Consider the following 13,629-nt stretch of genomic DNA (forward strand, 5'->3'; position numbering starts at 1 on the left):
TAGATGCAGAAATTAGAGGTCTGCAAAATGTGATATGATGCCACAACTATTCACTATTGGGTGAGGGAGCATAGTTATTTTTTTCACAAAAATTGTTTTGTTCATCTGTAATGGATTTATTATTTTTAAGTGAATTAATATTAAAATGTTTTAATTTTTAATTGGCAAATATTAATAGTCATAACCCACATAAATAAGCTCTTTGGGGTTGTCATAATGTGAAAGAGTCCTGAGGTGAGAATGTTTGAGATCCACTAGTTTAGTTCAACTAAGTTTACCCTCTAGAGCTGGTAATCGAATCTGGCTTTGTTAGTAAAGAAGCAGCAGGAGTAATGGATGTTAGGTAGGGATACAGCAGTGTCTGCTATGCTTACATTCCTTCTGTGGTTCTCAACCTGAGTTAGCATCAGAATCACAGGAAAACCAATCACAGAAAAGTTAAAACTCAGAATGTTGGGCCCTGCCCCCAGTATCTGATTCAGTAGGCCTGAAGTGAGGACCAAGAATGTGCCAAAACCTAAAGACACATGAAAAGATGCTCAGCATTGTTAATCATCAGGAAAATACAAAGTAAAACCACAATGAGACAGAATGACTCAAATTAAAAAACATAAGAAATGACAAAGTGTTGGTGAGAATGTGGAGAAAAAGGAAACCTTGTGCACTGTTGGTGGGAATGGAAAAATAGTATGGAGGAAGCACTGGAAAAATAGTATGGAGGTTCCTGAAAAACAGAATTACCATATCCAATAATTCCACTACTGGGTTGACACAAAGAAAATGAAAACACTGATTTGAAAAGGTTTGTGGCGGCATTCAAAATAGCCAAGATAGGGAAGCAATCCAAGTGTCCAACAATAGATGAGCAAGTAAAGAAATGGTGTTTATACACAATAGTATAACCAGAAAAAAGGAGATCTTGCCATTTGCAACAACATGGATGGACATAGAGGGCATAATGCTAAGGGAAATAAGTCAAAGACAAATACCATATGATTTCACTCCTGTAATTTTAAGCCAAAGAAATTTTGAAAAGACTTTTAGGGGCGCCTAGGGTGGCTCAGTTGGTTAAGTTCAAACTTTGGCTCATGTCATGATCTCGTGGTTCTTGGGTTCCACCCTGCCTCTGGCTCTGTGCTGACAGCTCAGAGCCTGGAACCTGCTTTGGGTTCTGTGTCTCCCTCTCTTGCTGCCCTTCCCAGCTCATGCGCTCTCTCTCAAAAATAAACACTTAAGAAAAAGAAATTTTAAATACAGAAAACAAACTGGTGGTTGCCAGAGGAGGTGGGTGGGGGGATGGGTGAAATAGGTGAAAGGGATTCAGCCAGCATGGAGTAATGTATAGAATTGTTGAATCATGTCACAGACCTGCAACTAATATACCAGTGTTAATGACACTTAAGGGGAAAACTTGTTAAAGCCAAAACTTCATAATTCCTGGTGAATCTGATGCTACTAGTGAGGAACTAATGCAGTTGGTCAAGATTTTCACAGCAGTGGTAGGTGCTATTTATGCCCTTCCATACAGAAGGTGAGGGCTACAGTGAGTTAACCACATTCCCTAGGCGTTGAATAAAAGATGGTCATCTACACACCTGTCATCTTCACAGTTTTTTTTTTTTTAAAGCAGATACTGCCCGTTAAAAAACTGGACTCATGTTAACAGACATTTGTACTATAAAGAGGGACAAATATTACCTACTTTCTTCCTAGAAGATACCATGACTTAAAGTTTTGTACCGACAAAGAATATAGCGCTGCAAGTGCAGCGACAGGCACAAGAGGAGGACCTATTTTTGCCTGTGAGAGGCCTCCTACAAGGTTTCCGCAAGATCATAGGACGCAAGCCCGTTCACTGCCTCCTGCCGCCAGCGGGCCCTCGGGGATCCAAGCAGGAAGCGGGTTAGCCTGGAGTCACGTGGGTGGGTCTCAGCAGCCTGGCTCCCCTAACCGGCCGGAAGTGGCGCGCGCGCGCCTGCTCAATGCGCGCTAGCTGGGAAGTCCTGTCCCGGCCTAACCAGTGCCTCGCGAGTCGCCGTAGTGCTTGCTTGCTGGGCGGGTTGGTGAGGCATGGAGATGGTGGGTGGCTGTAGTGATCGCGGTGGTGGCGATCGCCAAGGCTCCTCCGCGGACCCACAAAGCACCTTTGTGTTGGGTAACCTAGCGGAGGTGGTGGAGCGTGTCCTCACCTTCCTGCCCGCCAAGGCGTTGCTGCGGGTGGCCGGGTGAGGAGAGAGGAGGCGGGAAGCTTACTTCGGGACTTGCCTCGGGCTTGCCCTGGCTGGCGGGGTGGGCAGACATCTTCGGGACCCACGGCTGCCCCCGGCTCCCTTCTCCTTCTCTGAGGTGATGCCCCCATCTGCGTGGTACCCCCGCCGTACCCCTGTCCCTGTCTTGGGCACTCTTCCCAGGGGGACGAGGTGTGCCTTATGGTTGTCTCTGCCCCCTGTTCTCCCTCTGAATCTGTGCCCTGACACCCCCTTCCCGGACTTTTGATCCCGCAAGAATTTCCTCTGTTCTAATTGGGGTTGTCTGTGAGGGGGAAATGAACGACCCTTCACAACCCTTTGTGCGTTTGCGTCCCCAGCGTGTGCCGCTTATGGAGGGAGTGTGTTCGTCGGGTGTTGCGGACGCATCGGAGTGTGACGTGGATCTCCGCAGGCTCGGCGGATGCTGGCCAGTTGGAGGAGCATTGCTTGGTCCGCGTTGCAGCCGAGGAGCTTGAGGCAAGTAAGACGGGAGCGTCCTGCACAGGCAGTTTCAGGGTTGGTGGGTCAGTCTTCGAGTACGAAATCTTTTTCTTTTTAATCCTTATTTTGTATGTGGCCTTATTCTTGGTAATTTAGGGAACATTTTCTCGTGACATGAAAATACTTATAAACACCCATTTTAATAACTGTATATTGTAAGGATGTGCCATGATTTATTTGACTGCTTTTCAGATGTTGGGCATTTTGTGTATACAGATTTTTACTATTCTAATAACGCTATGCCGAACCTTCCCTTTACCTGCTTCAAAAAAAACAGGTATTTTCATTGTTTGTCAGGGAAGGCAGCAGGATCTCTTTGATTAGTGTCACATTAAAAAGCCAAGAATCAATACTTAAACCCAAATATTTCAACCTCTGGTCCTGACTATTCTTTTGTATTGTATCTCTGGGCCCCTGTTTCTAAAGTTGGGCAATACCTGAGGAGGTAAAGACTTGAACTATGAAATCAGAAGGGCAGACTTCTTGAGGATAGGTGACAGTGAAGCTGTGGTATATTATTTGGGAGTGGGACCGAGCTATTTGAGAGTAAATTGCCAATCTAATATTCTTTCACTTCCTTATACGTTAGCATGCATTACATACAAACAGGAATATTCTACACCACCACGGTACAACCATCAGTCAGGAAATTATTATTGATACATTTCTACCATCCATTCCTAAAATAACTTTCAGATTTTGCCACTTGTCTCAGCAATGTTCCTCGTGGCAAAATAATTCATTTTAGAATCTTATGCTGTTGTCATTTCTTTAATTTTTGATGTGGAACGGTTTCTCAAGCTTTGTTTGACTTTCACAACTTTGACAGGTATGTAAATTATAGGCCAGTTATCTTGTAGAACATGTTTCTTAGATTCAGATTATGTATCTTTGGCAGGAATATCACAGAAGTGATCCTGTGCTCTTTTAGTTTCATCCTATTAGGTAGCATCTGATTTCCATTTTTGTCTCATTACGGGTGTTATTACCTTTGATAATTTGATTGACATGGTGTGTGCTAGATGTCACTACTGTAAAATTAGTCTTTTCCACTGCAATTAATAAGTATTTTGTGAGGAGATCTTTTGAAACGATGTAAGTATTCCTGTTTCAATTTATTCATTTATTTATATCTGTATGGACTCTTAAGTCTCTTATTCAATGCGATATCATCTCTAAAAGAATTGATTTTAGTGTCCAAATTGTCCCCATTTTGACTAGCAGGAGCCCCTTCAGCTGGCTTCAGGGTCTTTTAGAGATGAATCTGTCACCTTTGAGCACCTCCTTTCTCTCTGACACAGCATTTTCTAAGCTCATCTTGTGTTTTGTCTGCTTTAGTCTTAGAATCAGCCATTTCTTTAAAGAGTTCTGGTTCCTTTAGTGGAGAATGGTAGTTGAAATGCATTGCTGTCAAAGGTTTTGTTTCTTTAGAGCCTAGTGGACAGAGCCAAGGAATATATGTATGTGTACAATTGTAACTATTATATATATGGAAATTCATGAGTTTGTTTAAGTACATCCAATTCCAGTCCAACACAGAATTCTTTACAGTTTTCTTTTCTCTCAGGTCATGTTTGTACCTCCCTTTTGTACAATGAAAAACCTGGCTCTCATCATTGTTAATGTGTTTGGATATTAGACAAATGCCCCATAAGTGACCAATCTTCTGTTTCCCTTTTTCTCATGTGGATTTTCTCCTTACTCTGTTTGGGCTTTGGGACTCAGATCCAAAAGCAGGCTCGTAGGAAACTTTCTTCTTTGCATATTGGTTCAAACCCTGCCTGGTCTGTTTCTAGAAGTTGTCATTTGGAGAAGTTCAAAGTGCTGGCATACTTCCATAAAGATGTTCTTTGCAGCATCATTTATTATAAAGGAAATTGGAAACAACCTAATGTTTACAAATAGTCACTAAATGATGAACTGCAAGATGCATTAATGACAAGGGAAAATGTTCATCTTCTAAGTGAAGAAGGCAGATTATGAATTATGTTTAGTATAATCTGAATTGTTTAAAAACAAAAAAGGAAGAATAGAAAAGAAATAAGTCAAAATGTTAGCAAAAGTTTCCTGTCGGTAGAATTGTGTGATTTTTTTTTTTAATGCTTTAAATTTTTTTCTATTTTTTTTTCCTTCAGATTTTTACCACAGCAGGTATTATTTTCATATAGCTTTAAAAGTTTATACAATATAATGGCTGTTAATAACCAGACATATTTAGGTCTGAACCTAACTTTGGTGCATACCAGCTGTCAGTCTCTGAAAAAGTTACCTAATTTGGAGCACCTGAATGCCTCAGTAGGTTAAGTGTCCAACTTCAGCTCAGGTCATGATCTCACGGTTCGTGGGTTCGAGCCCCACATTGGGCTCTCAGCTCTCTGCTGTCAGTGCAGAGCCTGCTTCAGATCCTCTGTCTCCCTCTCTTTCTGCCCCTCCCCTGCTCTTGTGTATGTTTTATCAAAAATAAATAAACAAAAAAAAAAAAAGGAAAAGGAAAAAGTTACCTAATCTCTTTGAGCTTCAGGTTCTATCTCTAAAATGGAAAGACAGTAAGAATTTTCCTCATACCCTTAAAGACTTGTTCTAGGGTTAAGTAATGGAAAGGTAATGCATATAACACATTATCTTCAGTACCAGGGATAGCAATTTGTCAATGAATGAAATTACTATTCTCTATTATCAATGGCATTTTAAAAATTCATATAGTAATGCCCTTAAAGAAGTTTATTCATTGTAGTAAATGCTACTGTGGTTAAACTAAAATGGAAACCTTGTCCAAATCATGCTGTTTTCTTTGTGTTTGCCTCTAGGTTACCTAGTGGACATGACACTTTTATAGCCATAAAGAAAATTAGTTTAACTTTTTTATCAGAAATATTTTCAAGTCTACAAAAAAATTTATAACATATCTTGCTATTTGGAACTTCTTTGTATAAGGGAGTGAGGTTGCAGTTGTCTCACATTGTGCTTTGAGACCTTTTCATGTTGAGGACTGTCACTGTCACTGCTTCTAGTGAGAATTAGAAAGGAAGAGTCAAGCAATTGCTTTTCATTGGGTACCAGGAATGAGAGAATCCTAAAAACTCAGGACTAGACTTCCTATTTCCTAACTTCCTATACCAGGTATCACAAACTCAAATGACTCCAAAGTTAGGCAGGTGACTAAGTTGGTTTGCTGTGACAGCATAGGGAGCAATAAGGCCATGACAAACCAGGGAGTGCTTGCCTTTGTTTAGCCCTAGTCAAGAAGAATACGGTCTAAGTGTTGTTAGCATGTCTAGTTTTTCAAAAGAATCTGGAAATCCATATTTTCTGTAAATATTTTGTGTAATTTTCAATGTTGGTAACCAAATTACATCCTTTGAAAATGCCGTGTGGACCAAGAGAACTATACCCTTAGGTCTTATCAACCCTGGGGCCACCACAGGGCCATCATTCTGTCTCAGTTGCCTTTTTTGAATTTCTCTATATGGAATCTACTCTGAAACATTTTAACATTCCCCAAAATTACAGATTAACACTTTCTCATTTAATCAGTGTTGAAGTTGCTATATGTGAAGTACTTCATTCCATTCTGGTAGTAAAAATCTTTGAAAATAACCAGTTTAGAAAAAAACGTATGTTCATCCTTTTGTTTGATTCAGCCACTTTGCCACTTGGCTGTAATGTGACATTTAGTGGAAACCAGAAATCTGAATAAGCCTAGCTTGTAAGTGGAGATAAGGCACAAGTAAGAATGACTGGGACGTAAGGTATGTCATATATGAAGTCCAGGGTACTGAGGAAGTCTAAGAAAAGGTTTTGTAGGGGAGGTGGCACTTTAAGTGTCTCTTGGGGGACATAGTCCTAAATTAAGTGGGAAACGAAGAGAGCCACAGGAGAATGTGCACAGCAGTGTGTGTATTTCTGGATTATAGTAAGTAAAAGTTTCCCTGGAGGGAACTAGTTGGTAAGGTAGAAATGAAGGCCTGGGATACTTCCATTTGGTAGGCAGTGAAAAGAGGAGCAATACAGTTTGTATACTTTCCTTTGTTGCTCGCACCTTTCTATTAGTGTGATGCCTATTCAGGAAAACAAGTAGCCCCTTTTGCTGGCATTTAATGTTTTTATTTAAAAGTTTAAATTATGGGGTTGCCTGGGTGACTCAGTCAGTTGGGCATCCAACTCTTGATTTTGGCTCAGGTCATGATGTCAGGGTTGTGGGAGCTAGGCCTATGGCGTGCTCCAGGCTGAGCATTGGGCTCACTTGGGATTCTCTCTCTTTCCCTCTGCCCCTCTCTCCCACTCTATCTCTTTCTCTCTAAAATAAAAAATCAACAAAAAAGAGTTTAAATTATGAAAATGAACATTTTGAGTTAGGCTGGAATGAGTTTGACTTGAAGAAGAAATGAGAGATGTTCAAATGAATGAGCTGAAAAGGAAGGAGCAGAAGTAAAAAATGAGTGGGAAGTGGTTGGACTCAGGTCAGACACTGACCTGAAGGGAGGGTACATCCATGGCAGTTTGGACCAGAGCAAAACTTTAAGGGACCATGAGAGCACTTCTAGATTCATGTGATCCAGTTCCATTTTTGTTTTTTTTCTTCTTAGCAGAATGTTCACATCTTACCACAGACAGTTCTTTACATGGCTGATTCAGAAACTTTCATTAGTCTGGAAGAGTGTCGTGGCCACAAGAGAGGTGAATATCAAAAGAAAAGGTTTGAGTTTTTGTTTCCTTATGTACCTCTAGAGCTAAATATTGTCCTAGTCTTGAGAGTTACTGACTTTCTGAGGCTCTAGGACTTCATGAATATATTGTCTTTGAAACTTGAGAGGCCCTTTTTGCTTCAAAGACTGATTTCTAAACCTTGCAGTACAACTAAAACAGATTCTTTAGAAAGATGTTTTTCTCAAATTGAAATACTTTAGCCATCCAGGCACTTTTTATTATTAAAACAATGTATGTCTTTGGCTATTGAAGCCTTATATTGTGTGATGGGGACCCATTTAGGGAGACCAAAGTTATCTATAGATACCATGCATGCTTCTTGGCTCGCTAAGAGCAGAAGTAGACTAGGTTTCCCAGGCTGGGCACACTGAGGTTCAGGGCTAGACCTGTGTTATCACTGTCTAATTTGAATCCAGGTACTGTCTATGCAGTGAAACAGTCATGCTCTAATATCAGCTAAACAGAGAGGTACAATAGCAAGTTAAAATTTAGCTGCTGCTGTTAAACTTAACATCACTGGGGCAAAAGCAGTATATGAACAAAGCAAGAAAGGCAAATTGGTGATGTTAAAGGTCAGATTTAGAATTTTAACTTATAAAATGGGCCCCAAATCGGAAAATGTATTCATCAAAGTTCTTAGACTTCTTTATAAAGCATTCTGGTGTAAATGATTTAAACTTTATTCATTGTTTGCTCCCCCCCCGCCCACCACCATCAGATTTGATCTAAAATGAATGTAATAATTTTGCTATTGTATTATTACAGCAAGGAAAAGAACTACTATGGAAGCAGCATTTGCCCTTGAGAAGCTATTCCCAAAACAATGCCAAGTCCTTGGGATTGTGACCCCAGGAATTGTAGGTGAGAGAAAATACCCATTTGATAATTTCTTGCCTTGTGTTAATGTGGGCTCCTATAAACTGTTGAATTCTTTGTAGCTTAAAACCACATTTATGTTTTTGGCCATCCAAAAATGCCAAAAAGTTACTCATATTTACCATGGTATATTTGACTTCTATTAGTGTTCTTTAGATTATTGTGGTTAGTATTCCCAGTCTCAGGGCTATCTATAAAAAACAAATGTGATGCATATCTTTCCAAGAGCCTTTCATAAGAGGAAAGAGCTCACATATTTCCTCTCTCCAAATCAGAAAGCATTAAATGCTTTTGTCAGTACAACCAGGATTATTTCTGGTGGGCACAGGTAAGTTAGGGCTGGGATTTGGAGCTACCAGAAAGCTTCTGTTTCTCTACTTAGATATCACTGTTTGAAGTTTATAGCTATAGCATGAAATTATAACCTTTTCCAAGTTTGCTGCTGGTGAATTTTTGCTGTTTTTTATTATTCTTGATTCTTTTTTTTTTTTAATTTTTACTTATTTTTTTGTGTGTGTGAGAGAGAGAGAAGAGCGCATGCAAGAGGAGAGGGGCAGAGGGAGAGAGAGAGAAAATCTTAAGCAGGCTTCACACTTAGTGCAGAGCCTAGTGCAGGGCTCAATCTCCCGAACCGTGAGATCATGACCTAAGCCAAAATCAAGAGTCAGATGCTTAACCAGCTGAGCCACCCAGGTGCCCCTTGATTCCTTTCTATAGTTCATGGGGGAGAGACATTCTGTTGAGGCAGTCATGGTACAGTGGTTCAGGTACCTGGATTGGAATCCTGGGTGTACTACTTAGTCTCTGTAAGACCTTGGGCAAGTTACCTAACCTTACAGGGCTTCAGTTTCCCCATATATGAAATGGGTATGATTGATAATACTTCTTTGGAGGATTGTGGTTTAAATGAGTTAACATGAAAAGTAGTCAGAATAGAGATGTGCAAGAATCAATGAGTAAATATCAGCTATTACTATTTTCTTTGTTCCACTCAGTAGTACTCCATAATTGGCATTTTTAATCTTCACTGAGAGACTTTTGATCTGAATTTGAGATTCTTAACACAGTGAAGTACAAAGGATTTCAAGTGTTTACAAATGAATAAGAATAAATACATGGTTGATAGGGACTATTTCATCTCTACCATTATTGGCTCCTCACCCCTATACATTCTATTATATCTGCCAATCACCACACATTTTGTTCCTCATTGGATTAAAAAAATGATAGCAATAACCATGGTTTTAACTTTTGAATTTTCCTAAAATGAGTGGTCTAGGTTTACCATTACTAGTTATTAACAAATGCTTATACAGAATGGTAGCTTCATCATTTTCTTATGCCTCCCCACCCCCACCTCATCCACCATGGCATTTTCAAAGTACAGTCATATTTCTCCTTTTTAAAACTTTGGCTGGGGGACGGAGGCAGGAGAGGGAGGGTGGACTTGTTGGGGGGACCCCATTGTGGGAGTGGGAAGTCTAGCCTTCTTTTTGTGCTTGCCCTCTTCTGGAGTTTTAACTTTGCTGGTCTATTCCCCCAAGTTCCCTTATGATCTTGATGTCAGGAGTAGATGCCATTCCAATTCTCGTGTTTTCATGGACACACTTTGTGTTTTTGGTACCCCTGCAGCTAGATGCTTTCTTTGAGCCAGTTCCATGCATGTTCCAACAAAACTACCGCCAAGACAGTGGTTGGATTCCTTTTTCTTAGGCCACAGTTTAGTGATTATTTCTAAAGCAGCCATTGACTCCTAGCCCATCTTCATTCTTTAGGTTAGAAAAATTTCAAGTTTGAGGAAATTTGTTCATTCATATATATGCAAAGGTCATTTTCTTTCTTTTAAGGTAAATTTTACTTACATGACCTGCACAATCGTAAGTGTACTAAATTAATGAGTTTTGACAAATGTATACCCTTGTGTAACCTATACACCAGTCAAGATATAGAATATTTCCGTCACCTGAGGAAGATCTGTCATGCCCTTTTCCTGTCCATCTCTGCCTGCCAAAGAAACCCTGGTTCTGATTTCTGTGACCATGGGTTAGATTGCCTATTGTTGAATGTCATATAAATGGAGCCATATGGTGTATACTCTTTTTATGTCTTGGTTTTTTTCATGCAGTATAAATATTTTTTAACACCATAATATTTTTGAGATTTACTTATTTTTTTTAATATGAAATTTATTGTCAAATTGGTTTCCATATAACACCCAGTGCTCATCCCAACAGGTGCCCTCCTCAATGCCCATCACCCACTTTCCCCTCCCTCCCACCCCCCATCAACCCTCAGTTTATTCTTAGTTCTTAAGAGTCTCTTAGGGTTTAGCTCCCTCCCTCTCTAACTTTTTTTTTTCCCCCTCCCCATGGTCTTCTGTTAAGTTTCTCAGGATCCACATAAGAGTGAAAAGATATGGTATCTTTCTCTGTATGACTTATTTCATTTAGCATACCACTCTCCAGTTCCATCCATGTTGCTACAAAAGGCCATATTTCATTCTTTCTCATTGCCACGTAGTATTCCATTGTGTATATAAACCACACTTTCTTTATCCATTCGTCAGTTGATGGACATTTAGCCTCTTTCCATAATTTGGCTATTGTTGAAAGTGCTGCTATAAACATCGGGGTACAAGTGCCCCTATGCATCAGCACTCCTGTATCCCTTGGGTAAATTCCTAGCAGTGCTATTGCTTGGTCATAGCAATTTTTAATTTTTTGAGGAAGCTCCACACTGTTTTCCAGAGTGGCTGCACCAGTTTGCATTCCCACCAACAGTGCAAGAGGGTTCCTGTTTCTCCACATTATGTTACTGTGCATATTAGGAATTCATTTAAAAATTATTATTATTATTATTATCATTATTATTATTCTGTTATATAAAAAGACTATTTTCCCATTCTCTTTTTGATGGAGATTTGGATTGTTTCACATTCCTGGCTATTGTGAATGAGGCTGTTGTGAACATTTTTGTATAAGTATTCTTATTCTTCTTGGGCCTAGAGGTAGAATTGCTGGGTCTTGGGCTTTGTTATGTTTAACTCAACAAGAAACTGCCAAACTGTTTTCAAGAGTTGTTCCATTTTATATGCACCAGCAATGAATGAGGGTGTTAGATGCTCATTGCTACATATCCTCACTAACTTAGTGTCTTCAAATGAGTCTTTCATTTTAGCCATCATAGTGGATCTTAGGCTAGTTTTAATTTGAATTACTCCAATGATTTTAATTATGTTGAGCATCTGTTCATCTGTTTATTGGCTATTTGTATACCTGTTTTTATGAAGTATCCAAGTCTTTTACTGTTTTTTTTTATTGAATTGTTTTTATTTTTGATTTGAAGTTGTTTATATATTCTAATACAAGACCTTTATCAGGTATAGGTGTTGTAAATATTTATGTCCTTTCCAAGAAATCTTTGCCTATCTCAAAGTCACAAAGATATTCTCTATGTCTTTTTCTATAACCTGTTTAGTTTAGCTCTTACATGTATGGTGTGAGGTAGGGGTTCAAGGTTAATTTTTTTTTCATGTTTATTTCATCACCATTTTTTGAAGATTTTTCTTTCCTCTAATTGCCTTGACACCTTTGTTAAAAACAGTTGACTGTATGTTTGTGGGTCTATTTCTGTATTTAATTCTGCTTCATTGATGTATTTGTCTGTCCTTAAGCCATTGCCATATTACTAGAGGCCTTAATGTTCTTTTTAAAAACTGTTTTGGCTGTCTAGGTTCTTTGCATTTCTACATATTTTTAGAATCAGCCAGTCCATTTCTATAAAAAGTATATTGAGATTTAGTATATATTGTCATGAGATCTGCACTTTTTTTTTTTTTTAACATTTATTTATTTTTGAGACAGAGAGAGACAGAGCATGAATGGGGGAGGGGCAGAGAGAGAGGGAGACACAGAATCCGAAGCAGGCTCCAGGCTCTGAGCCATCAGCCCAGAGCCCGACGCGGGGCTCGAACTCACAGACCGCGAGATCGTGACCTGAGCTGAAGTCGGACGTTTAACCGACTGAGCCACCCAGGCGCCCCAGAGATCTGCACTTTTAAAAATTGCTTTTGTTTTGATCTATTTTTGTGGAAGAAGGAGTCCTTATAACCTGAAATTTTTGTTTTTAATTCAGAATATATTGTGTGGGGGTTGATATGATTCTGAAATTTTCTCTTTGGATTTTTTTTTTCATTTTGCTGTAGCTTTGGTCTCTAAAAAGCTTAACACTTTTTAAAAAGAGTTTTACTCTAGAGGCACCTGGGTGGCTCAGTCGGCTAAGCGTCTGACTCTTGATTTCAGCTCAGGTCATGATCTCATGCTTTCAGGAGTTCAAGCCCCACATCGGGCTCTGCACTGACAGTGTGGAGCCTGCTTGGGATTCTTTCTCTCTCTGCCCCTCTCTGTACCCCTCCCCCACTCACGCTGTCTCTCTCTCAAAATAAATAAACTTTAAAAAAAGAGTTTTATTATTTATGTTAGTAATATTTGTTGTTAAAGAAAAATGAGAAGATAAAGATGAGCGAAAAAAAAATCAAGCAACTTTAAGCATCATAGAGTTAACTACTCTATTAATGTTATGATGCATAACCTTCCAAATGTTCAATAAATAGCATCTTATGTAGAAATAAATACATGTATGTGTACATATATCAAGAATATAATATTCTATAGACTTGTAACCTGCTGTATTTGTTTTAGTCTCCTGTGGCTGCCATAACCAGATAACACACTGGTGGTTTAAACAACAGAAATATATGTTCTCACAGTTCTGGAGGCTGGAAGTCCAAGATTAAAGTGTTGGCAGGTTTGCTTTCTCCTGAGGCATCTCCCTGGCTTTCAGACCACTGCCTTGCCTACTTGCTAAGTCCTTACATGGCCATTTCTCTCTAGCTAAGAATGCGTCTTTTCCTCTTCTTATAAGGATACCAGTCTTACTGAATTAGGGTCCAATCCTTAGGACCTCATTTATTACCCCTTTAAAGGCCTTATCTCCAAATATATTCATAATGGCAGTTAGGGCTTCAACATACAAGTCTGCGGGGGGACACAATTCTGTCCATAACACCTACCTTTAAAATTCACAACATATTACATATTTCCATGTTAGTAAATATGTCTGTCATTCTTAATGGCTGTGGTTGATTGTTTAAATATAACTTTTAATCTAAATACCAGTGTAGGGCATTTAGATTTTTTCCCTTTATTTTCTATTAAAAATTCTGTGATAAAAGTATTTTGTGTGTGTGTATGTGTGTGACTATATATCTGTGTATGTATGTATATATACATATATA

The 13,629-nt window shown here is 39.2% G+C and overlaps 1 protein-coding gene across 3 annotated transcripts in view; it reads left to right on the forward strand.

Annotated features, from left to right (window-relative positions):
* The first annotated feature begins 1,983 nt into the window (after positions 1 to 1,983).
* The window catches only part of FBXO22 (F-box protein 22), a 31,185-nt gene continuing 19,539 nt past the window's right edge, over positions 1,984 to 13,629 (forward strand). Inside the window, exons 1-4 of one of the 3 annotated variants that reach the window (XM_019441349.2) lie at positions 1,984 to 2,225; positions 2,588 to 2,726; positions 7,337 to 7,427; positions 8,223 to 8,318. In XM_019441349.2, the coding sequence (XP_019296894.1) occupies positions 2,071 to 2,225; positions 2,588 to 2,726; positions 7,337 to 7,427; positions 8,223 to 8,318 (481 nt within the window). In that variant the 5' untranslated portion in view covers positions 1,984 to 2,070. The remainder of the gene's footprint in view (positions 2,226 to 2,587; positions 2,727 to 7,336; positions 7,428 to 8,222; positions 8,319 to 13,629) is intronic. The other 2 variants (XM_019441347.2, XM_019441348.2) reach the window with 2 other exon arrangements.

Source organism: Panthera pardus, unplaced genomic scaffold (assembly GCF_024362965.1).
Source record: "Panthera pardus isolate Hobbes unplaced genomic scaffold, ASM2436296v1 HiC_scaffold_24, whole genome shotgun sequence".
In the NCBI taxonomy this organism is placed as follows: domain Eukaryota; kingdom Metazoa; phylum Chordata; class Mammalia; order Carnivora; family Felidae; genus Panthera; species Panthera pardus.